This window comes from Perna viridis, chromosome 13 (genome assembly GCF_037379345.1).
Source record: "Perna viridis isolate PV_CMFRI_1.1 ecotype Kerala chromosome 13, ASM3737934v1, whole genome shotgun sequence".
Classification (NCBI taxonomy): Eukaryota; Metazoa; Mollusca; class Bivalvia; order Mytilida; family Mytilidae; genus Perna; species Perna viridis.
Genome location: NC_142457.1, coordinates 27,576,458 through 27,600,933, shown reverse-complemented (window position 1 = coordinate 27,600,933; position 24,476 = coordinate 27,576,458). Strand labels below are relative to the sequence as shown.

Sequence of the window (24,476 nt, the reverse complement as noted above, 5' to 3'; positions counted from 1 at the left end):
CAGATCTGTAATTACAATGGTATAAATCGAGTCGTTTGTCGTATTAGGGTTAAAAATAATTTTGTGCCTAATAAATTGTTTTATAACGTTGTACTAACTATACCGTTAAAATGCTATCAAAGTTACATCGACAAGAAACTGTTTTATTTCATTATTTTATTATTGCGTTATTTATTTTCACAGGAAACGTGATCTACAACTTCATTATAAAAGGTTGACAAGCCGTAACCAACGGGCTGTAGATAAAAATCTTTCCTTTATTTATCAATCTGATGGGCGGAGCTTACAATTAGTGACACTTGTACAACACACCTATCTGATTGGTCACGAGCAAAATTATTGACATCCGTCATGTCATTTTTTGTTAAAAATAATTCATATTGCTACCCTCTATAAACCAGAGATTATGCGATAAAGTCATCAAATCCAGATTGTAGTCTTGACATGGTTGGAAGGGCATGTTTGGTGCAAATTGAAGTTTTGACATAAGCCATTAAAGGGGGTATTTAAAAAAAGCGAACACAAACCTGCCGTTGGAGTTTAAATTGAAATAGTGAAACAACAATATGTATAGTATTTAAACACCTAAACTAAAGATTTTAATGCATCTTAGTATTGGCAATGTTTGGACTTAATTCTAGTGGAACATTTTGAGATATAAGAGGATTTTATATACAACAATACAACCAAAGTGAAAGAATTAAAGTCCCACTAAATAAGACTTTCTGGACTAAGAACCTAACGTTTGGTAAAACTTTTCTTTTCGATGTTTTCAATGGAGTGTCTGGTGATATAAACAACTAAATTTGGAATTTGTAAACATGGAATTCTACAAACATTTGCTGTCTGTCAGCAGTGTCTATTTATTGTTTTGTGTGCTATTTTCCGTCAGACTAAATGTTGTGACAGTGAATGCAAACGAAGATGATAGAATGTGCCAGGAGATAACAATTCCAATGTGCAAAGGTATAGGCTATAATCTCACACATTTCCCGAATCAGTTTAATCATGAAACACAAGAGGAAGCCGGTCTTGAAGTACATCAGTTTTGGCCCTTGGTGGAAATTCAGTGTTCACCAGACTTAAAACTGTTTTTGTGCAGCATGTATGCGCCACTATGTATCACAAACTATAAAAAGCCTCTACCGGCCTGTCGGTCTGTGTGTGAACGGGCTAAAGCAGGATGTGCTCCACTAATGGCACAGTATGGATTTGCTTGGCCTGAAAGGATGAATTGTAACAATCTCCCCGTATACGGTGATAAAAATCAACTCTGTATTGACGTAAACCAAACTGATCGGTCTACACCACTTCCTCCGAGAACTCAACAGCCCATACATCCCGGGCAGTCGGGAGGCAACAAACCGGGCAATACTCAAACTAACTATAATCCAGGCACTGGAACAAACATCAAGCCTGGAACTAATATCAACCCTGGCAGAATTCCAACTTTTGGCACCAATATTGATATTAATGGCATCTTACAACAGTGTAAAAACTGTGGATGTAACATGGTCAAGCTGGATGAAACAAGTGAACTTTTTGGGAAAGTAGGCACAGGTGGGTTTGCCAACTGTGCTATGAATTGTACAAGTCCGTTTCTTACCGACGATGAACGCACCTTCACGACGTTCTGGGTAGGACTCTGGTCGGTTCTTTGTGCAGTGTCGACGGCAATGACGATCATGACATTCTGCGTAGATATGCAGAGATTCAAATACCCAGAACGGCCCATAATATTTTTAAGTGCTTGTTATTTCATGGTAAGCATAGGATATATTATTCGTATTGCTGTTGGACATTCAGCAGTTGCTTGCGATGGAAAAATGATACGATATGAAACTACAGGCCCTGCTTTGTGTACCGTTGTTTTTCTGCTTATTTACTTTTTCGGTATGGCCTCATCGATATGGTGGGTCATTCTTTCATTGACATGGTTCCTGTCAGCAGGACTTAAATGGGGACAAGAGGCCATAGCCAGCTACTCACAATATTTCCATTTAGCGGCATGGCTGATACCTTCTATAAAATCCATCATTGTTCTCGCTATTAGTTCTGTAGATGGCGATCCTATCGCCGGAATTTGTTATGTTGGCAATCAGAATGTAGATAATTTAAGGGCCTTTGTCTTGGCCCCTTTGTTTGTTTATTTACTTCTTGGGACTTCGTTCTTAATAGCTGGATTTGTTTCATTATTCCGCATTAGAAGTGTAATTAAAAGACAAGGACAAGGAAAAACTGACAAATTAGAACGTTTGATGATTCGAATTGGAGTCTTCACCGTTCTCTATACAGTGCCTGCTACAATTGTAATTGCGTGCTATTTTTACGAACAGCATTTAAAAGACAAATGGGAGAAATCTCACAATTGTTCGTGTAAATTTGGTGACTACAAGCCTGACTATTCCGTATTTATGTTAAAATACTTTATGTGCTTAGTGGTTGGAATCACTTCCGGTTTCTGGATTTGGACCGGAAAGACAGTGGACTCTTGGAAAAAGTTTTTCCAAAAATATTTCTGTTGTAAGAAAGCAAATGACAGTTTCCATTCTAGACACACCAAACTTTCAAATCAGTCATACCCGGGAGTAAAACCGTTGCCGCTCAGCCAAGTATAGCTGGGCAATTGTGTAAATGGTAAATTGTGTGTTTTATCAGAGTTTCATCCCCCTTTCATAGATATCCCCCTTCAGATGTCAATTTGGCACTGATCTTGGCTTATTTTGATTTTATATTTAATTGTTAAATATCTAATATTTAATTCACCAGTTTTTCTTTGTGTGTTCATTAAAGCGCGGATGTTTGGACATGGTGTTTGCTAAGAGATTTACACAAGTCAAACAATCATCCACGAACAAGTCTGTAAAGGCCAGTTTTGATAATTAAATAATGGTCAATAGTTCATTCAACTTAAACACCTATTTCAAATAAACAGAGATAGAACTTTGCACCCTGTTTAACTGGATATCACTCAGAAAAGTAAACAAGGGTACCAGATACTGGAGTCGAAGTTAAGATGTCAAAACTTTGCAAAATCTATAAGTACAAATGAGTTCTAAGAACCCAAATTACCTTTAGAATGCAAAAAAAGAAAGAAAACCGATTAATATGAACTTAAAAACCCTTAAATTCACTACACCGGGTACGTGTGCATGCCAGAAAATTTGTTTAAAATCTTCTTTCACAATAGACGCTTAATGGATGAATTTGAATTATACGGAAAATATCTCAAACTTGCACAAAAAACCTTTTGTACGGTGAAAATGAAATAAAATACAAATATTTGTTTAACAAAATGTAGGAGTTTTTTTACTTGTGACGAAATATTAAATCAATTGGCCGTGCCAAGTCTAAGCTAGCATTAAAATTTGATAGATTCTCATGGTGGAATTGGTGAAAGGAAAAAAAGTACGTTTTGTCATAGTTATTGATGCTTCTGTTTGGTAATTGGATGTCATAGTTAAAGAGAGTAGAATTCTACTTCCAATTCTAAACGAAAATATTGATTATTAAAAACGAAATTATAATTAAAATTTTCCGGTGCTGTCAACAATGGAATTTTGTATTTTATTGTTTTTTCATGATGTTAATTTTTGACAAAAGAACATCGACACATTTTTTGAGGTATTTTCTTCTTATGAAAATATTTCCCGTTTACCTCCTTTTGTTTTTGTCAGCTTAAATCAATGATAATTTTGAATTGTGGAACTGCACGTTATGTTGATCTAAATTATACGTTTCTCTAACAGTTACAGTTAATTGATTGTTAAATTAATGGTTTTATACATGTATTTTTCAGACTGAAATTATGATATTTGGCTCAGGATTCGAAATAATTAATATTCTACCGTACTGTAATGTTTTAGAAACGTAATGGCTAATAAGTCTTGAAGTTTTTTTTTCCATTTTATTAAATGTTTACTACTTTTTCTCTTTCTAAAGTTTTGACATTTTTTTTTGTTCTCCGACCTATTTTGAGAATGAATAGAAAATTTAATGCAATAGATTAATTTTCTAAATATTAATTTACTACTGCCAGAAAGTTTACAACTTGTGTCGAATGGACGAGTCTTTGTATTACTACAGCAGATTGTTTCCCATTTCATAGCTAGTCGGATGTCTTGCTAGAAGCAGGAACTGTTCAAACGTCAGTAGCACCCGATTCTTTCACGGTTTTTAGTATGTTTTATGTCTTTTTATCATGATATTAACGAACGAACAATATTATCTCCCTTTTTACGATGTCGTCTTAAAATTAAAGTTACAACGTATAAAATGTAGTTTAAGTATGTGATATTGGTGCTATATAATATTGTCATATTGTGATTATACATGTTCTCCGCATGTGCATGTACAATGTACATTATCATTTTGTCTGATGAGTGAGAAATCACTAATAATAATTATTTATCTGTAAAATTTTATGCAGATGACTTTTCTAAAAAAGGAATCAAGAAAATGAACTTCATTTAAAAGAAAAAATATACTTCCGTTAAAAGAAGCAATATTGACTGATAATGTTTCTTTTTTTTCTGTGTTTTTCATGGATGTTATATATCCTGCAGTTGGGAAGACTATTATTTGCTTCAACACTCGGTGTAATAAGCAAAATTTCAGACTTGTACTATGAATATAACTTTTTGGATATATTGTTTCTAATTTTATTGTTATAAGTTTAAAAATCATAATATATATTGTTTAGCGAACTTGAGAAAAATACTCCTTCAAATTTTGTGGATTTTTTTTTATTAGATGCATTGTAAGTATATACGTATAATGATACCAAATTATCAATTCAACTTTTAATATGTCAGAATGTCAATTTCTTGGTTCCTGGACGAATATATTGTGTTTTGTTAGTGTATTTATTGTTATATTTTGTATATTTATGGTTACATTCACGAATTTGTCTTCAGTAATTTGACCTGTTCTCCCGGATTCATTGACACGGGTTTATATGTATTGTAATTTCTGCTGAGTCAGAAAAGAAAATTAAAATACAATAATTACTGCATTTTTTTCTCTCTATTTAAATTGGATTTTCTGTATAGAAAACGTTACAAAATTAAATGCGTAAGCAGTGAAAAAAAAACAAAACAAACCAGGAGGATATTGAGTAAAAAAGACACAAACTAGAAATAATAAAACAAGTCATACATGTACACGCACTTGTAGTCAACAGTACAAGTACAAATGAAAGAACAAAATTGCACTAGATTAGTTTGTGTTTCTCGAAAGGAGCGTATTTTATGGAAAAATCAGTAAACTCTTTAAGGGAAAACCAAACTAATATACATAAAGCAAAAGACGAACACAGAAAACAAATAAAGGAATACAACAGAAATAATCATCAAAGACCAAGCGACGCCGACGTAAAAATTTATACTTACGCTGAAAACGCAAATAATTATGGGTGAGTACATGGAGTGGTGAAATTTAATAAGTTCCAAAAAAAGTAAGCTTATACATATAGTGACTGTTGTCCTGTGTTACTCGTATCCGATGCATGTAAGATTAATCTATTCTCTAAGCAAAAAACAAAAATAAAAACAAAAACAAAAATAAGCAAGAAAAAACAATCAACAAAAACAAAACCGGTTTTTTTTCGAAGCAGAACAAAAAGTTAAATGTAAATTTGATGTAAATAATGTAGTTTTTGCTAATACACCATTTTTAAGCCAGTTGGTTAACTTGATATTAAATTAAGTCTTTTCAGGCTGCAACCGTTAAATAATTTGACTAGGGACATGGGAGTATAGTAAATTTGTTTTTATTTGCTCCATGAAATATCATTTTTTTATATATAAGGCTTACGAAATTTTATAGTCTATACAAGTGCTCTTTAATTTCAAATTGAGCACCCCTTTCAAAATTAACACGATTCATCCCTTACTTCTGATATATAGTCCAAGATCAACAAAATCCAACCATAACCAATATAAACCATACCAATTGAAACTATGTTATTTCTCCAATTAAGTAAAAATGATATAGGATAAAAACAGTCATAAAAATAACGAAGTAACTGGAAAATTTTGCGGAAAAATTTGGAGACGAGCATATAATGATTCCTTGTACGTCGCGCAACACAAACATGTATAACTTCAGAAAAGCAAACTATTTTACGACACGGCAATAAAATTTAGGACCAGATTTACTAAACGGGCGCTCATTTTTCCCAAGAGATCTGTAAAACTATCGAGCATATCATCTAAAATTATATTTAGTGAAGTCAAGGGAAATCGCGATAAGATTGTATTTGGTAAGTGGCAAGGACACTCATACAAAAATAAGGACGCCGATTTCGTATGCAAACCACTACAATTGTTTGTTGATCTCTAACATACAATATTTCTAACTTTTAGATCGATGTAATAATTTAAAATATGAATACAATACTATATTAAAACTCATGTTATGAAAACATAATCACAACGTTTATAAATCAAGTAGAGCGAACTACACAAATGTATACATGAAGTGTAAATGAAAAGGATAAGACGTGACGTCATAAATTCAAAAACAGAATTTAAAGATTATGATGTATTGAAATGATATTTAAAATGAGAACACGGTTTGAACATCTAATAATTGTGCAATCTGGAAGACAAAAATCCTCACAAATGTATGATATACATATACAATGCAATAATTAAACAGTGGGGGTTGATAGATTTACAAAAAATAAGGAGCCAAACCTGGACCCCAAATAATGAATGTTGTTGATTATTTATTAAACTATAAAATATTGTTTTCTGAGCAGTATCTATTAAAAAGAGAAAGCAATTTCATAAAGTGATGGGCCATCTTGAGCGGCCTTTGATCCGCCCTTGAAAAATATAAGACAAGAGAAAATGATGAGGTACTTAGCTAGGAGTATATATACATTGGAGTTAAAACAAAAGTCAATCATATATATTGAATTTAAAGCAAAATAAAAAAAAAAAAAAATTAAAACACGGCATTAAACTGGATTTATCCTTCTTTGAACCTGGTGTTCTTTTCTGTAATGTTGAAAACTCTGGCGTATATCCGTAAAATAATTCTAGCGTGAAATAGTTTCTAATATAATTTTGGGAATATGTTCGATCTACAAAAATAATTCCATGCAAATGCGAACAAAATATTTCATGAATGGGCTGTTCCACATGGACAATGGCGGCAAGACATTTTAAAAATAATATGCGAGGTTGATGGTCGGGCAGCAACAAACTGTTTTGGTAAGAGCGATGCGTTCCATAACCTAATTACAACCGATCTTAAAACTGCTAGACATTTATCTAGTTTAAGAAAACGTATTTATAATTTATTTTGGGTAACACATAGTTACATTTCACCGCACGAATGTTTTTCATAGTGGGTCTTTTGTTACAGTTATTATAACTCATAAGTAAATTCATATGCGACTAGTAAAAAAAAATGGTACAGAATGGCGGAAATCTGTAATTCCATCGCATGGTTACATTCTGTTTGACACGGAAGAGGAATCTTAGGCTACGCATGAGTGGAAATCTACGTTTGATAGTACTTTAATCTCAGTTTGATTCGACGCCATTTTAACATCAGTTTCTAAAGTAAATCGCTAATGTTTTGCATGTACAATTTGTTCAAAAACCTCAAATGGTGACAGAATTAATAGTATGGTAAAATACTGTTTTATTGCTGTTTTAGTAAGTCGTTTTTTGTCTAATTTGTACGCACTTTAATTGCTCCATCAGTGTGTGTGTGTGTGCGCGCGCGCGATAATTAATTCTGGATGTTTGCCCAATAAATGACTTCGGAATTTGGAATTGCGATTGTGTCAGACTGGCCTGAAACAGATAATATCTTAGCTTCTGTGAGTGATATTGAATGGGCCTTTCTGCTTTTAAGTAGTGGATATAGCTTTTTAATCAAGGTTACACGCAGACTCCATCCTTGATTTAACCAGGTGAGTGTGCCAATTAAAGCACACACAAAATCTAAGAACGGGACAAACACACATACAAAGAAATAACAAAAACAGAATGTGATCAAAAAGTCGGAGTCAAGCGGAAATCAAAAGAAGGTAATTCAGGGACAAACACTAGACATGGAAGCAAAGAACATAAAATAACCAAAATAATACATACAAAGTAACAAAAGTAAATGAGCCACTCGGACCCAACTAAAACAGGCTGCATGGACCAGGTGTACCGGTAGGTAAACGTCTCCTCCTTTTCTAAAAACACCTACCGAGTTGCTCATGAAAGGTCAAGTCCAGGGTAGACGAAAGAAGAAAAGAAAACTGTGACATGTTGAACAAATCAGTTTTCATGGGGGGTGGGGTGGGTGGGGGTTGAATACACCGTAACGATCCACGAGTTCATGTTGACAAAATCTCAAATGCAAAACACTGCTCAGATAATATCCTTATTACATTTATATTATCAACATGTAAAGAAAACAAATTTTAAACTTAACGACACGTACAAAATCTTTGCATATTGTGGTGTCGTCACAAATTTTTAGTTTGTATCCAGTGCTGCGTTAGTTTGTTTGTCCATTCACACATTTACAGCATCCGGGCAAATAAAAGAGGTCGATTTCAACATCGCTCATGTAGATAGCAGTGTTCTTTGTATATCCAAACTTATATACCACGGCGGACACTAAGTCCATTTGGTGCATACAAGTACACCCGATACACCCTACCGCTTGGCTGCAAAAAATGAAAAAAAATAATGATTTTTTTTCTTAAATACTAATACAGTGGTTGGAAAGAAACTTTAAGAAGAGCTCATTTTCAGGTAATTCACGTGGAGGTTTAGTTAGGGGGTGTAAAAATATTAAATATTTGCCGAGCGGTAGTTGATAATTGCAATATATTACATTTTCAATCCGCCCCCTTTGAAATTCACGCAAAATCTGTATTTGAATACTGTAATAGATCCAAATCAATTCCCGCATATATTTAAGTTTTGTTTGAAGTGGTTTTTTTTGCAAATTACTGCACATTTCCTCAAATGAGCTTATTCCGGTTATCGACGATCAGGTACTAGTAACCGATAATCAAGATATGATAGTTCACCATACACTTGATGAAGTTTTACCTTTGGATTATTCCCCTTTGACATTATGTTATCGTTAATGGCTCCGAAGATATATTTTTTGAAAGCTTTATGAACTTTCTCACAGCTTTAATTATGGTTTCTTTCTATAATAACTTATTTTGCGTAGCTGGTTCACGTGCCGAATTGGTAATAAAGAATCTTAAAAAAACAAGCTAGGGGTAATTTCACTCATGAATCGTAACAAAGTGCAGCAGACAGGTATCGAAAAATTCTTCGGAAAATTAGTTTAATACACAGACCTGCAATTATCAACTTTAAAAATTTGACGCATGGGTGGAGCGTGGACTATTTCTCTAGCTCTCATGTTGATATTGTGCATTGTTACCGGCGTCATAAACCAGATATTCCTAAAAATAATTAGAGAAATTATCAACAAAATGAAAATGTTTTAAACGTTATGAAAAAACATAAGCATTAATGCAAATCCAACACATGAACACTTCAGATTTAAAGATCAATTATCGTTTAAAGGGGTAGACCTAGGATAAGGGGCATAACTCTTGAAATCAGTGATATGCTTGTACCATATTCAATTTCACCAAAGCGTATCAAGCTTTCCTCCGAAATAGAATTAAATGTGTCCAAGTTACTTAGATACTTACATGAGATTGATGTGAAATACTGAATACAAACGTTCAAATGATTTGTTAGAGTTGTGTCCCTTACTCTATGTCTACCTCCTTAATTGATTAAGAAAAACGAAATCAAACCAATACAAACGCATTTTTCCTTTCGAAAAAGGGAAAATGCTTAAGGCAATCACATATATACATGTATAGACGGGTCCAAAAGGGGTGGGGGCTCACCCAAAAAAATGCTCAAAATTGCAGTAGATTTTTTACTCAAACGGAAAACCTTTTAGCTTTCCCCCAACATAGACAGATCCAAAAGGGGGTCACCCCAATAAATGCTCAAAATTGCGGTAGATTATTCACTCTAACGGATAAACTTTTAACACACACACACACACACACACACACACACACACACACACACACACACACACACACACACACACACACACACACACACACACACACACACACACACACACACACACACACACACACACACACTTTGAAAATTATTGGCTCCGTCACTGACGTAGAACAGTATTTTACTAAATGGAAAACCGATATATGTTCTATACTTCTCGAACACAACAAATGGTTTCTAACTTTTGCAATTAAAAAGATTTCAAAATTAAATAACATCGTTAGTGTATATCATGCCTACATGTACAAACACTTACGATATACAACAAGCATGATGAACAGTATTTGATGTTGACAGTGATCTTTTCTTCCGACCAAATGACGTCTTGTTATAACTGTAACATAAGAATGCACACGACCGTCCATCATCATGAGTTTCGTTGACTGGTATTAACTCGTTCGCTCCCTTCAGAACGAGATATTCATAACGCATTAAATTATCATAGATGTGGAATATAGATGGGTATACTCGGATGAGATTTTCAGGTGTAATTTTGCTTGATGTGTCGTCGACGTCGATAATTTGCTGACGGTGTACACTGAAATTATAATAAAGTGCTGAAATCTGTAAGAAACTTAAGAAATGGAAAAACTTAAATATTCTTATTTAAAAAATACAAGAATTTGACAAAGTAAATACATTATGGCCTATTGAAGACAAATTGACAATTCCTTTGTCTAAGAAGTGTCGTAGGGTGCAGAATAAAGAGATCAAAATTTGGGAAAGTGAGTTATCTCCCTTTGGTGGTGAAATTGCAATGCAGAGACTTAAAAAAAGAATAAATGCCATTTCCACGTTTCATATGATATTTTGAATAGGATTTCATTCAAATACTTGTGCATTTTTTCCACCACGATTCACGAACTGTCGTATTCTTATAGAAAGTTCCACTTAGAATTTTGATTACGTTGCTTAATTTTTTTTTAGTTTGTTAATTTTATACAAAAACAAATGGCAAAAATTATCAAATAATAATAAGAAATCTCTTTTAGAATATCAGGATCCACCCTTCCATTGTTACATGCATAAATGAAAAAAAACACCAAAAGGACGAGCAGCAAAATATATATTGACAGTTTACACAGAAGTGCTTGTCGTACATGTAGCTTTCTCCCCATGTCATACATGTAATATGAAGAGATAAAATACAGAGAATGAACCAATCAGAAACAAAAACACTTCATTGACACGTGACTGCAGTGAGATAGAAAAGTGTTGATGTATCTTATTAGCTCCATTCTTGAAAAAAATATCCTTTTGTAAAACTTTCTCTAAGTGAAAGTTAGATTTAATAGTGAGAACAAAAATATTCATCTATGTTGGTACATGTAGATTAATCATGAGAATATACCAAGACTTCATATCATCTGCTATTAGGTTATGATATACATGTATGCTGTCAATGTCCATATCTTGATTAGCTGTTTATTTTGCTTATGCATCTCAAAAGGTCTCTTACCAAATTCTTTGGTAGAAAAATGCCCAGTATCTTCCAAACTAATGAGTAGTGATTGTTTTTTTTTGTAAATTGTTCTTTGTGCTGAAGTGACCGCTGATTAACCGATTACAGCCCAAAACCATTCTATTTAATCACCATTGGTATACTCACTCCGCGATGGAAGAGGGGGTTTAAGTGCGCTGTAAAACCTAGATTAACTCACTATATCGTTTGAAATGCCTGTGCCAAGTCAGGACCATTGAGGTACCAGCTGCTCTGGTGGTGTAATATTTATTTTGGACTTGACTTTGATTATGAATCGGATCATTGTCCGGTAATATTGTTGTTTACCCTTATTTTTCGTATATACGTATTGTGTTTGTTACGTCATGCGTGTTGGCAATCTACCAATCAAGCAAATTGCCTATTGGGTAATTGTATACAATAAACCTGTCTGAAACGAACTCTAAAAAACAGAAACCTGTGTAAACCAGACATCTTACGGAGTCCACTCATATGAGTTTCTGTAAGTTTCGAATCGAACCTCAAACTCTCGGGTCTTTGTGAACCAAACTTATCCCTTACCAGAATAAAACCTTTTTATTCCAAAGGGGTTCAGTGTAAACAGGTCTCACTGTACAAAATGTATGAACCATCATCTTGCCTCTTGTGGGCCTTTTAATTGGAGTAAACATCTTTGAACTGAATTGCGTACATACGCATACTACAACTATACAAACACATACAATGTACAATGTAATTGTAATCACTTCAAATATCTCCTAAAAACGGAAGTAATTGTTGCCCAATAGACTTGCTACAAGTCCCTCTTTATCATGTATATTATGACACGGAAAATCTCGCTCTGATTAACACCACTACTAATTTCTCTCCCGTAATAATTAGTAAATTTGAGAGGGATATCAGAGGGATACATGCAATCAATAAACTTTTTCATATATTCTTGTAGCAAGTCTAGATGCCCAACAACTTGCACAATCATGTATGCACATGAAAAAGTGAAACTTACTAAAACTCTCTCCAGATTAAGATTCCGAGAGCTGCAATGGTTGTCAGCACAAAGAAAACTGTAAGGCTTATCTGGAACAGTATAGAAACAAGTAGAAGAACAAGTATATTCAAGTCACACTGTTTCCCTTGACACAAATTATTACACGGCTTTCGCACGAGCCATGCAGAGTACAGTGCAGACTATCTTTTGTGCTATCTTTTTTCTATCTGGGCACCGTTAAATTTTGCTCTCCATGCAGTTAGGTGAAATCAAGCGTCCCACTCGCTGTTGTAATTTCAAAGGAAAGTTGCAAAAACTTATGTTATTTTTTCTGTTTCAATAAGACTTAACAGTTTGTAATTCTTTGTTTTAAAACCGTTCTTTAATTTCTTTCTCCACATTCAACAGCTGACACGGAAAGGAAAGAGGTTTCCATGGGTTTGACCCTCTCTTTTTGTTTGAAAGTTTTGTAATTTTATGTAACAAATGGACTATCAATAGCCTGGAACCTTACATTTTACTTTTTTATATCTTAAAATGAAATTCTAGTCGTGAGATCGGTCCGATTTCTTTATATATCTCTGGATAAGCACCAGTTATCAGTTTCCCTATTGTTATGCAGTAGCAAATCATTTCGTGTTATGATTGTTCAATGTTTACCTCAGAAAATGCACCAAATGAACAAAATAATTTCCTACTTATGCATATTAAGTGTGGCTAAAATTAACCCCAACCCGCTCCTGGATTCGCCACTGCTTTGTATCTAAAAGAATAAGCAAAGAAGAGTCAAACGTATAAACTTTGATTCAAAGCTAAAAAAAAAAAGTGAAATTGTTTAATTTTGATAAAAACTTACAAAAATTCTGTCACATTTTGGTCCCATGTTCTATCAGTAAAATGTATAAGGTAGACCGCAGCATCCTGCAAGGAAAGAAGTATATACGATTTTCAAAAGAAAATTACAAATGCAGACAAACTTTACATGAATATATTTGCTTTGTGTTGCATGGATTTCCACCTAGTTTATCAATACTTACTGGGACGATCCAGGGAAAAGAGGGCGGCGGCGCTTCGGAGATTTCTTCGGATCGGAATATTTTTTTTCACCATGTAAAAAGTTAAAAATATTTGTTTTTCATATATATCGAATCAGATTACATGTATTTAATGACATATTTGTACAAGCACAATGATTTGGAAGGATCAAAATGTATGTTTTCCCATCTTCAAGACGAAAATATTTGTCCACAAAAAATAAGGTTGAATTATTTTACTGAAATTATTCCAAGCCCCGCTCCTTCCCGTCCTCAAAATCGAGTTGACTTTCAGTGCATGTTTTGCATTCCTGACATGTTACATAGATTTTTTTATGTTTAGCTCTGTACAAATATATGTTGTTTATAACACTTTTAAGATTTCAACAGATGTTTAGCTCAATTCTTTAGAATGCACGTACTACAGAGGCTTCAGTTCATGAGTTTAATTCATAAAATGGAAAATATTTCTACTAGTAAAATGTTGCTTTAACGATTTTAATATCCATAGCCATATCCTATTGTAGTGTTTAGCCATGGTTAGTAAATGATAAAATGTTAAAAACGCAATTTTAGTAGAAATATTGGCAACTCATGGACTGGACTTAATTGCAAGCCTCCTGTGGTGCGTACTAAGTCTTGTTTAACCATTTTCGCCTGAATATAGCTGAAATACTGCTGCTCGGGCGTTAAACCCCAACAATCAATCAATCATTGTTTAACCATTCTTTCACTAATATCATAAAACCATTGCATTATGAGATCTTTAAATGTTGTTGTTGTTGTTGAATTTTGTTGTTGTTTTTTGTTTTTTAAGAACTTGTAGACAGTTTACGACTGACATATTGATAAAATGAAATATAAGTAATTAACTAATTTATGAATGAATGGTTTCACATGATATCAGTACATATTGGCAAGTGCGTTTTCTTGATTTGGTATAACTTGATATGATTTCACAACGTAACACGCCATTGCCAAATTCTCTGAAGAAAACATATTGATAAATTAAACGTCGTCTGATTTCCAATTCTGTGTTATTTTGTCTATCTGAATTTCATCGACAGTCCCATGTATGGTAAAAGACGCGGTATCCGCATTTTAGTAACATCAAAGTCTTAGTTTATTTGATTTTAAACCTCGACTTGCTATTACGGTTTCATCCCATAATTTTAACATTAATAGTAGAAAAGCGTTCACGAGGACAGACACGTTGACAACATCGGTTTCAGATGATTTGTCCAATCAATGTAACAAGGTCAGTTACTGTACGATCCAAGTCAATAATAGACATTTTTAATTCGTAAATATAATTATGTACAGAGAAACCTCCCTAAACAGAAAATATGCCTAAACCAGACCATTTTAAAATAGCAATAAACGGAAAATCTACGGGGCGCCGAATGGGACACTTGTGGTTTTGTACTCATAATCCAATTTTGAACAGACAAAAGTGAATTTTGTTAAACAAAAATGAATTCTGATTAACAAAATTTATAACATACTACAAATTTTAAATTTTGTCACAAAAGTCTATTTTGTATGCTAATTAGTTTACAGAATAATTTGGATATGCAAATGCTTTCTCTCTCATCGCGATTTTGTAAGACGGTTTCTCATTGGATATGGTAACCGCGAGTCTCGCAGACGCAGGTTTCAGATTACTTCGATTACCGCAGGACGGTTAAGGCCGATTTAAATGAAATTAAAAAAATATCTTTTAAGTTGCATTCTACAATAAAACTGTTTTGAAATTATTTAAATTGCTATTATTCGTTTTCTGTGATATTTGTTTGATAAAACGGGTTTTAAAATACGCGATTTTTCTACTTTCGATTTATTGGGATTTTCCCTGGTGAATCACGTGATAATTTCCTGACATCTTTCAACTCAACCATAAAATGCTTTTGCCCGACCTGTTAATCGCAACCAAATTTGTTAAAATTTGACGAGATAGTTTGTATTAATGTATTTGTCCCAATACATGTATGTTGTGCGGTGAAATTTGTTAATCTGTCAAAGTCGGGGAAAGATTATTTTGTTCCACTATCCCCCACGATTTGTTGGCCCCGTGCAGGTCCGGGTGTTAAAAGAATAGGCCTGCAGCAGCGCTAAGCTTGTCGTAAAAGGCGACTAAATAGTGCTCAGAACCCTAGCCGGGGGCTAGGGCGCTCTGCCCACAGAGCAACTGGGATGTGTGCCCCAGGTGGTGGAATGGGGTACCCCTGGCTTCTTACATGCTGGGGTTGTCAGGCTATAATACGGAAAACCTGACCGCAAACCATAGTGGTACACCATGTTGGGAAAGATGCCACGTTCCTCGCACGTTAAAGAACCCTACTGTGGTATTCTCCCGGAGTAGGAACCATAGGGCTCCGCCACAGGAGGCTAAATTGCCCGACCCTACCCACCTCCCCCTATTTCCAGAGGCAATCAAAATTTGTCGACCCCATTGTCCTTGTGTCCCATTCCTTTTTCATTTCATCATCATTTCATGTTCATATTATCATCAATTTCATGTTCATCGTCTGAATATAGCTGAAATATTGCTGCTCGGACGTTAAACCCCAACAAACAAACAAACACGATTTTTTGCCAGATATAGATAGATTTCTCATTTCATTCCGATTCTATTGATGCATAACACAAGAAATTCGATTGAGTGGAACAGGTCGGGCGAGATGAAAAACCGATATAGTACGTGTCTAACTTTCGTTTCCCTTTTGTTTACAAATGCGCAAATGATCTATGATCTTTGATTCAAGATTAAGTGATACAGTGGGTTATATATATACGATTACAATATCCGATATTTCTTTCACGTATGTGCTTAATTATAAACGTGCAGTTCGTACCATATCCACCGTATTGCAGTGAATGCTTTAAGTTTGTAATACACGTGTACATGATGCTGAACATTTTGAATTCATTTGCATATCCAAAGGACTCAGTAAACTAATTTGCATACAAAATTGACTTTTGTGACACAAAATTGAATTTTGTCTCACAGAATTGAATGTTGTGGCAAGGAATTGACTTTTGTGACACAGAATTGAATTTTGTCTCACAAAATGGAATTTTATCTCAAAATTGAATTACAAAAAGATCAAGTCCCATTCAGCGCCCCGTAACATCTGTCTAAACTGATCCAGTGGGTTCATTTCGGAAAGGTTCCACACAATAAGTTTTATGCTACATTGTAAAGTACATGTTTATGTTACGTTTATTATGAATATCGGATGGCCACATCGTGCGCTTTATAAATCATTTGAATAGTACATTGCCGTTAAATACGTCTTTTTCTTAAAAACACAAGATTTAATGTCATTAAAATCCCCTTCTTCATTCTATGTATATGTCGTGCTGATTGACCCCAAGCTCTGCCAACGGCAGACGTTCGTTTTCTCTTTTACTAGAGTGAATTTTGAACGTCAGATGCAGTTTCGGAGCTTGGGTTGACCATAGCTGTCTAAGAGATGCTAATTGTTCCTGTCTTTGTGGTGCTTAGGCTAATCTAGATTTCTGTGCCATGGCTTATGTTGCTTGTTACTCGTTTGTCAATTCAATTTCTTTTTCATTTCTTTGACTTGGATCCTCAACTGATATACATGTACAAATTATAAACACCACTTTAACACGACGTTCTGTGGTGGCGTTGTGTTCGTTAAAAAATAATAAAGAAATAGATGGAGGGCAGGAATATTAAAAGACCTATCCCTTTTCTTTGTTTTATAACTCTGAAATATCAAAATTAAATCAGTGGCGGATCCAGAGGGGCGCAGGGGTAAGGCGTCCCCTTTTTATTGGAAAATGTGTCATTTTTATGTGAAATATTGACTCACAAAATGGCAAATATTGTCCTAGCACCCTTTTTACTGAGAAACCCCGGCTGGCACCCCTCCTTTTCAAAGTGTCTGGATCCGCCCATGCGAATTTTTAAGGAAGTGAACTATAAAACTTTAAAGTCTGTTCATGGGGGCAAAAAATGTACTAGAAATGTTTCCATCCCTCCAGGCGATGTTTAGTTATCATAGGAGATATGAGCGGACACACCGACCGACAGACAGTAATCTACACTTTGATGGTACAAAATAGGAAATATCTGTAGTTATTATATAAAATACATCATAATCCACATCGTATATATTTTATAAACCAAATGTCAAGCAACTTACCTTATAGTGTTTCGATATCAGAATGTCAAATTTAAACTTATTTTCCTCCGTATCCGTATATTTTATTGTTTTTATTTACAACTGTATACTTTTTCTGTATAATTCATAGGAGTGTAAACGCCTTGGGATATCGCTGACGTCCTGGCCATTAAAACTGTATTACGATCATTAAAGATGATAATCATTTCTATGTCAGTAAAGTTTCTCTATATTTATCCTCTATTTATAGAGTTTAATGATGTGAAAATTGGACGTCTCCAATTTGTTATGGTATTTGGAAGAAGGGTCACGTGATATAAGAGTGCGTGACCCCCCTCTGTAAAGTAAAATTAATGATTGTTTAACACAAATCCCTAGTGACTGCAAATTTCGTTGAATTGAATACCAATACGTGTCGGAGTATGCGTTCATTGCTCTAAGTCCGAAAAGATCGCGAATAGGTACTTATTCTATATGCAATGGTATTTCAACCAGTCATACAGTAAACAAAGTCGAAAACAAAACAAAACAAAAAACAACAAAAACAAAACAAAAACAAATTCAAAACAAAGTCAAACGAAACATCAGAAATATTTTAACGAAATGTTTGAATAAATTTAAACAGAATAAGTCACATACGAAGTCCTGGCTTAAATATACAAAAATGTTACAGCAGATATCGGACATATAACAGAGGCGGATCCAAGTAGGGTTCCGGCCGTGTGGTCGTCCCTCATCCCTCTTTGTTGGAAAAAATGGTTAATTTCGTGCAAATTTTTCACCAAAAAATGAGCAAGAAACAGCCTGGAATCCCCAAACCCACATTTTCAAAAGTGTGGTTAACTCAAAATAAAAATGTTTTAAGTACATGAAAACTTGCACGTTCTCCGTTTGTTTATATCTTTCACTTCACAGAAGTTGAAATCATAAATTTTCTCGGATTTTTACAGCCATATGGTGTGTTATACACAGCCAAAATTCTTTGACAAGATTTTCACATGAATTTAGCATACAAAACTTATGAGGGTTCACACGAACTTTATGTGAATCGAAATGTCACGCCGGTGATTTTCACCCGATTTGCATGTGTACTCGATTCATATAAATTTTATCTACACAATTTCCCCCCCCCCCACAATTTTTTGGATTGTTCAGGATTCAGTTTAGACGGGTTCCGCTGTATTATGTGTTCCAATGTATAGGGTATGTAATTTTCGTCATGTGATTCCGTGCTTTCAGGAGAATGTGTCCTAGTCTACCACTCAAAATCATAGAAATTTGTCATTTATGAGCGTTGAGTTCAGGGTTAAAGGTATACATCTTTTTTTTTTTTTGTAAAAAATACCGATAAAAATGACAAATATCTATTTTACATGATAAATGTGTTAAGAAAAAAACATAAAATAGAAGATTTTGCATTGATATACAGCGCAGCGTTTCGAGGACCCGGAAGTAAACAATAAAATGCAAATCGGTCTTCGGTTTTCAATACGTTCTTGACTACATCGGAAATTCCGGTAACGAAAATGAAACTAGAACGACACTTACATACCCTATTGCTAGTCTTGTCCATTTCAATTCAAATGTGTCTTCATAATTTTATGTACTAAGTATGCAATATTAAACAGGTTTATAATGTTTTCATGTTTGAGTAAATTATTCAATACTTACCAAGTCTTCAAGAATTGTAAAAATTCAGTAACATGTACAGGTCATGTAGTACTATTGCCGAAAATGCGAGTTATTGGCAATTGTGCTACTTAAAGACGTAAGATGTGTTTATAAAGTTTCTATTTTTCACATAGCGTGATAATGGTAAGCATGGAAACGGAACAAATATTTAATTATTATACTTGAAAGGTATTTGTTAAAACTGTACAACATCATCATTTTGGGAACCACCTCCTTTTATATTATTAATAACTATGATAAAATGCTAATATTTTGTTTCAGTAAGAGCACGGTTTAAAGTTCCGGTTCCGTTTGATTGTCCTCGTATCATACCAAAACCGGATTTAATTTTTATTAAACAGATATGTACTTCGATTTGTGTCATATATGTAACCTCGGGGTACAGTCTCTAATGTATATTCTAAACGTACTAGTCGATGAGTTTAAAAGTCGCTTTACGTGCTGTAATACGGAAGTCGAGGAATGGGTTTACGCATAGTGCACGTATACGAGAGTTGAGGTGCAACAAAGAAGCTATATGCATGGTTCGCTGTGGATCCCATAGTATCAAGGAATATCATAAATGAGCACCTTTTTACTTTGTGAAAAGTAGGATATTTACTTTATTGTATTTTTCAATAAAAACAAAACAAAACAAAACAAAAACAAAAACAAAACAAAAACGTTGGCGATGCTTTCACACCCAAAGAACCTCTTGAGTACACAAACGTACATTTTTAGTTTAATTAAGTCATTCTTATAAATATGATTGTTTCGATCTTTTGTAGTCTAGTTAATGGAAATTGCATCCTCGGAGGCAACCCATCCCTTACATCCATTGTAATGTAGCTTCAATTTAAAGTATTATCAGAATACAATAACATTAAAATCTATAATTTTTCAACTCTTTACTGCTATTCCCCATACTCAGTGAAAATCCCGACTCAAAAACATTATACATCGTTGTTACGCCAAAAATAGACAATACACCAAGATACAAATACAATCATGTGTATGAAGTTCTTGGTAGAGATTTCTCATACTTTGTAAAACACGGTTCCAAATCATCTTACAAATATCCCGAAGAAGATGTTTTCAAAATGCTGGAATTATATATCGACAACATTTTTGTCCAGGGTGGTGGATACGTTTTTCAAAAAACGGTCGACATTCCCATGGGAACGAATTGTGCTCCTCTACTTGCTGATCAATTCATTCACTCTTTTGAAGCTGACTTTATAGTTGATCTGATCCAAAGGAAGGAACATCGTTTAGCTAGATCCTTTTATCTCAGTTTCCGCTATATAGGTGATGTATTATCGTCAAACAATTCCAGTTTCGGTGGTTTTATACATCGCGTCTACCCCCCAAAGAACTTGAGTTAAAGGATACTACATACACTGTGAAGCCAGCCTCATATCTTGACATACACTAAGAGATCGATGGTAAATGAAAACTATTAAACAAACTAAACATCAAACGCAATGACTTTTCATTCCGTATTGTCAACTTTCCTTTCATCTGTGGCAACTTCCCTTCAGCACCTACGTATGAAGTTTTTATATCACAACGCATACGTTATGCCACAGCTTGTCGTAACTACACAGACTTTTTGTACCGCACTAGACTTCTTACAATTAGGCTTCTGGAACAGGGTTATGTTGTTACAACATTGAAGTCATCACTACAGAAATTTCATGGTCGTCATCATGAATAAACTCGTGGATTGTTACGATGTATCCTTCTGCACCATGAAAACTGATTTGTCCAAAGTGCCAAAGTTTTCATCTTCTTTAATCTACCCGGAACTTGACTTCTTATGAGCAACTCGGCGGGTGTTTCTAGAAAAGCAGATGACTCTTACCCTACCGGTTCACTTGATCCATGCTCCCTGTTTTTAGTGGAGTCCCAGTTGCTCATTTACTTGTATGCATTATTTTGGTTATATTGTGTTCTTTGGTGTTTGTATCTGTTTTCCATGTCTGGCCTTGGTGACTGATTTACAATCTTTTGTTTTCCGTTAGAATCTTGGTTCCCTTGATTACTCTTGCATTGTGGAGATCTACAAAATGTATGCAGTTGATAAGTATTTAGTATCATACAAATCTATAGACTTATTAAGTCGTAATGACATAGTGGGAAGTTGGTCGGATTCCACGACACGCCCTTTTGTGTCCCTCCCATACTTTAACAAAAAATATGTTTTAAGAATAAATATGCTTCAAGAATAACAGACAAATAACCTACCACAAAAAGAAAGCAAGTACGGCATATACTATTGTTATATTGCAGTCTTAGTTTCTATGTCTTATTTGAGGGTAATATCAGAAGTATTAACATAATTCCTAATTTAAATATCCTCGACTTTTTATTATCCAAATTTATTCTGGTAACGATCGCCCCTCTGTGAGATCGCCCCTCTGTGAGATCGCCCCTTTTTATATAATTGTGATTTTTTTTTTAGCTTCTTGTCTTTAAAGACATTGATCGTGGAAATATTGAATTATCAATAAAGTGATAGACTTTATCTAATTTTTTATGTGATATGTTTGGTACATGTATATATGTATCACGATAGAATTGACCTACTGGACTTCAGTTTGAATAAAACATGTATTTACAGTTGTCAGACTTAAATGACTCGTTTGTTTTTCTTTATGAAATAAGTTTATGATAAATGCACATTGCATACTTATTTGAGGGGGTGAATGGGATTCTATGGAACGACATACCGCGTATAAATATAATTGACCAGATAAGACAGATATGGCGTTCCATCCGAATATAAAAAAAAAACAGCACCGCGTTTAGGTCTCAGTATCGTATTAATTTTCCCATAGACTTATATAGTGAAGTGCATATTGTTAGGATTTAATAAAAAATATGTAAATTGATTCAATAAAACTTTAACTTATGTAGCATTTCTAAGGACACGTGAAAAAACAATTTCCCGCAAGGAAAATAGGGTGAGTCCACGAAGATCGGACAGAAAAGTAGTCTTGAACTATAAATAGCCATTTTCTCTACTTTCACTTTCGTTTTGCACTCATCAAACCAACCTTTCCAGTGTAACATTTTTATGTTATTATGTTAGATTTTCTTTTAAAATCTTGTAACAACGATGCTTTTCTTGTTCATATCTTTTGACAAAACATAAGTTTGTAGGCAAAAAGGAAATGCACTACATTTTTATAGCATCCATGTTTTCGTACACCCGCTCAGGGATATGCAATGCAGTACTGGTACCTATAAGTATAATTGACCAGATAAGACAGTTATGGCGTTCCATAGGACTCGGTCGGTTCAGTATATTGTTGAAATGCTTATATACCTAGTCCTTTTGCATTAAATAAATGACATATAAATTCTTTAGAATCACTGGACCAAGTAATATAAATATAGCTACTAGTAGTTTTTAAATCATAAAACATAAATTTATAAACCCGTCTTTTTTAACAGATGGTAAGTTACAGTTGTATAAAATCTTTTTAAGCCCAGGTACAGGTATTTCTAAAATCCGTGCAGACAGGCCTAACAACAAGATCGATTCATGCATTGAAAAATTATTCCAGATTCCGATTTCTGAATGTATCTAATGTTGTCTTCTTATTCCATAAAAGAGTTATGTCAGTTAAAAAAATAAATAGGTACTAGAGATATTAAGGAGCGGTCTTTATAAAAGTCAGACTGGAGGTTTATTCATGCAAGTCAAAATCAATCTCATTTTTCCCAATTTTCTGTTACACTATATCGGAAAAAAATAGGGCTCACAGCGAGATCGACTCTTAATCAGATTGGTCAAAAACAGACCGAATTCACTTTTATTTTTCATTCAGAAACAGTTACAGTCCACGTTAACAGTCTCAAATTGTCATGAGATTGTTGCAGTTATGAGACACAAATTATATATATTGTGCATGATTTTTTATCATGTTGATTACTGAGGGAGAGGAATGTAGAGTTTTCTAAAAAAGGTAGATCTGAATACAAAGATAACCCAAATAATTTAGACGTTATATTACATTTCCTATGACACCCCATTAACTCATCGTGATTCCTATGACACCCCATTAAGTCAATGTGAGCAGAAGAGAAACGGAGACGGAAAGGGACGGGATGATTCTGGTTAGTGAATAGGGCTGATACATTGTATTACGTCGAGGGTTAATATATCGGGTGATATATCTGTTGGTGTTATATCAAGTAAGGGGATACTCGAATTTGGATTATTTTTTTCGATTTTTTTTAATATAAATTGTTCGTTGTCTTATGATCTTATGATTCCTACCAGATAATAAAACCATGTTCTATAAATCTTTTGAACTTTTGAAACATATTACATTTAAAACCTGTAACGTGCATATTGCTTTTCCGGAATTTAAAAGTAATATAAGTGGCAAAACACACTGAATCAAATCTTTTGACCCAGTTTTTTTATAGTGGAGTCCGAGTTGCTCATTTTGTTACTTTGTATGTATCATTTTGGTTATTTTATGTTCTTTGTTGTGTGTGTCTGTTTTCCATATCTGGTCTTTGTCCCTGGATTTCATTCTTTTGATTACCCCTATAAACTTGGTTCCCTTGATTACTCAGGAGCGAGGACTACCAAATCTTTTGACCCTCTGGGCTGTTCTACTGAAAACGTCATTTACTTTACACAGAAAAGAGTATCTTGTACATGTACATGTATGTTGGTGAGAAAAAAAAAACAAACACGTTGTGCAACAGAACGAACAAACATCGGTATGATGCTAAAGACCTGCAATGCAGGATTTTATATATTAACCATTTCGACTTACCTAATGCCGATGAAAAAACGCATTATTTAGAAACACTTACCATCAATCACATCAAACGCCGGAGCATTGGTCCCTTCCATGCCAGCACTACTTTTGCCATTCCAGAATTAGTGGAGGAATGTCAACGGTACGGAACTGGAGCTGCTATGGAGTTTACAAACACATAGCTAGCTCAACGTTTAGTACACACGCAGTTAAAACTGTACAGTAAGGGAAAGTTGTTGAATGAGGGATATATTTACTGCAGTTGTCGAAAACCTGTCGAGTCTCTGTGCAGTGA

At 34.3% G+C, this 24,476-nt stretch overlaps 2 protein-coding genes across 12 annotated transcripts in view; one reads left to right on the top strand and one right to left on the bottom strand.

The window, feature by feature from the left end:
• The window catches only part of LOC148600181 (frizzled-5-like), a 52,564-nt gene extending 47,550 nt beyond the window's left edge, over positions 1–5,014 (top strand). For all 10 annotated transcript variants that reach the window (XM_088559317.1, XM_088559321.1, XM_088559320.1 and 7 more), the window contains one exon: positions 184–5,014. In XM_088559317.1, coding sequence (XP_088415443.1) covers positions 822–2,618 — 1,797 coding nt within the window. In that variant the 5' untranslated portion in view covers positions 184–821 and the 3' untranslated portion in view covers positions 2,619–5,014. The remainder of the gene's footprint in view (positions 1–183) is intronic.
• Positions 5,015–8,378: 3,364 nt separating this feature from the next.
• Positions 8,379–19,458, bottom strand: LOC148600180 (uncharacterized). 2 transcript variants are annotated; one of them, XM_088559349.1, is made up of 6 exons: positions 19,398–19,458; positions 13,395–13,459; positions 12,557–12,627; positions 10,345–10,626; positions 9,332–9,439; positions 8,379–8,680 (listed from the first exon to the last, which is right to left on the bottom strand). In XM_088559349.1, exons 2-6 carry the CDS (start codon positions 13,419–13,421, stop codon positions 8,509–8,511), a joined length of 660 nt encoding a protein of 219 aa, XP_088415475.1. In that variant the 5' UTR covers positions 13,422–13,459; positions 19,398–19,458; the 3' UTR covers positions 8,379–8,508. The 2 variants fall into 2 exon arrangements, with proteins under 2 accessions (XP_088415475.1, XP_088415474.1); XM_088559348.1 differs by lacking the exon at positions 19,398–19,458 and adding an exon at positions 17,748–18,006.
• Positions 19,459–24,476: the final 5,018 nt, after the last annotated feature.

Coding starts and splice junctions, on each gene's coding strand:
- LOC148600180 (XM_088559349.1), bottom strand. CDS start 13,421: ATGGGACCAAAATGTGACAGAATTTTT. Junction 12,628..13,394: donor CAAAATGTGACAGAATTTTT/GTAAGTTTTTAT, acceptor ATACTGTTCCAG/ATAAGCCTTACAGTTTTCTT. Junction 8,681..9,331: donor TTTAAAGTTGATAATTGCAG/GTCTGTGTATTA, acceptor CATTTTTTGCAG/CCAAGCGGTAGGGTGTATCG.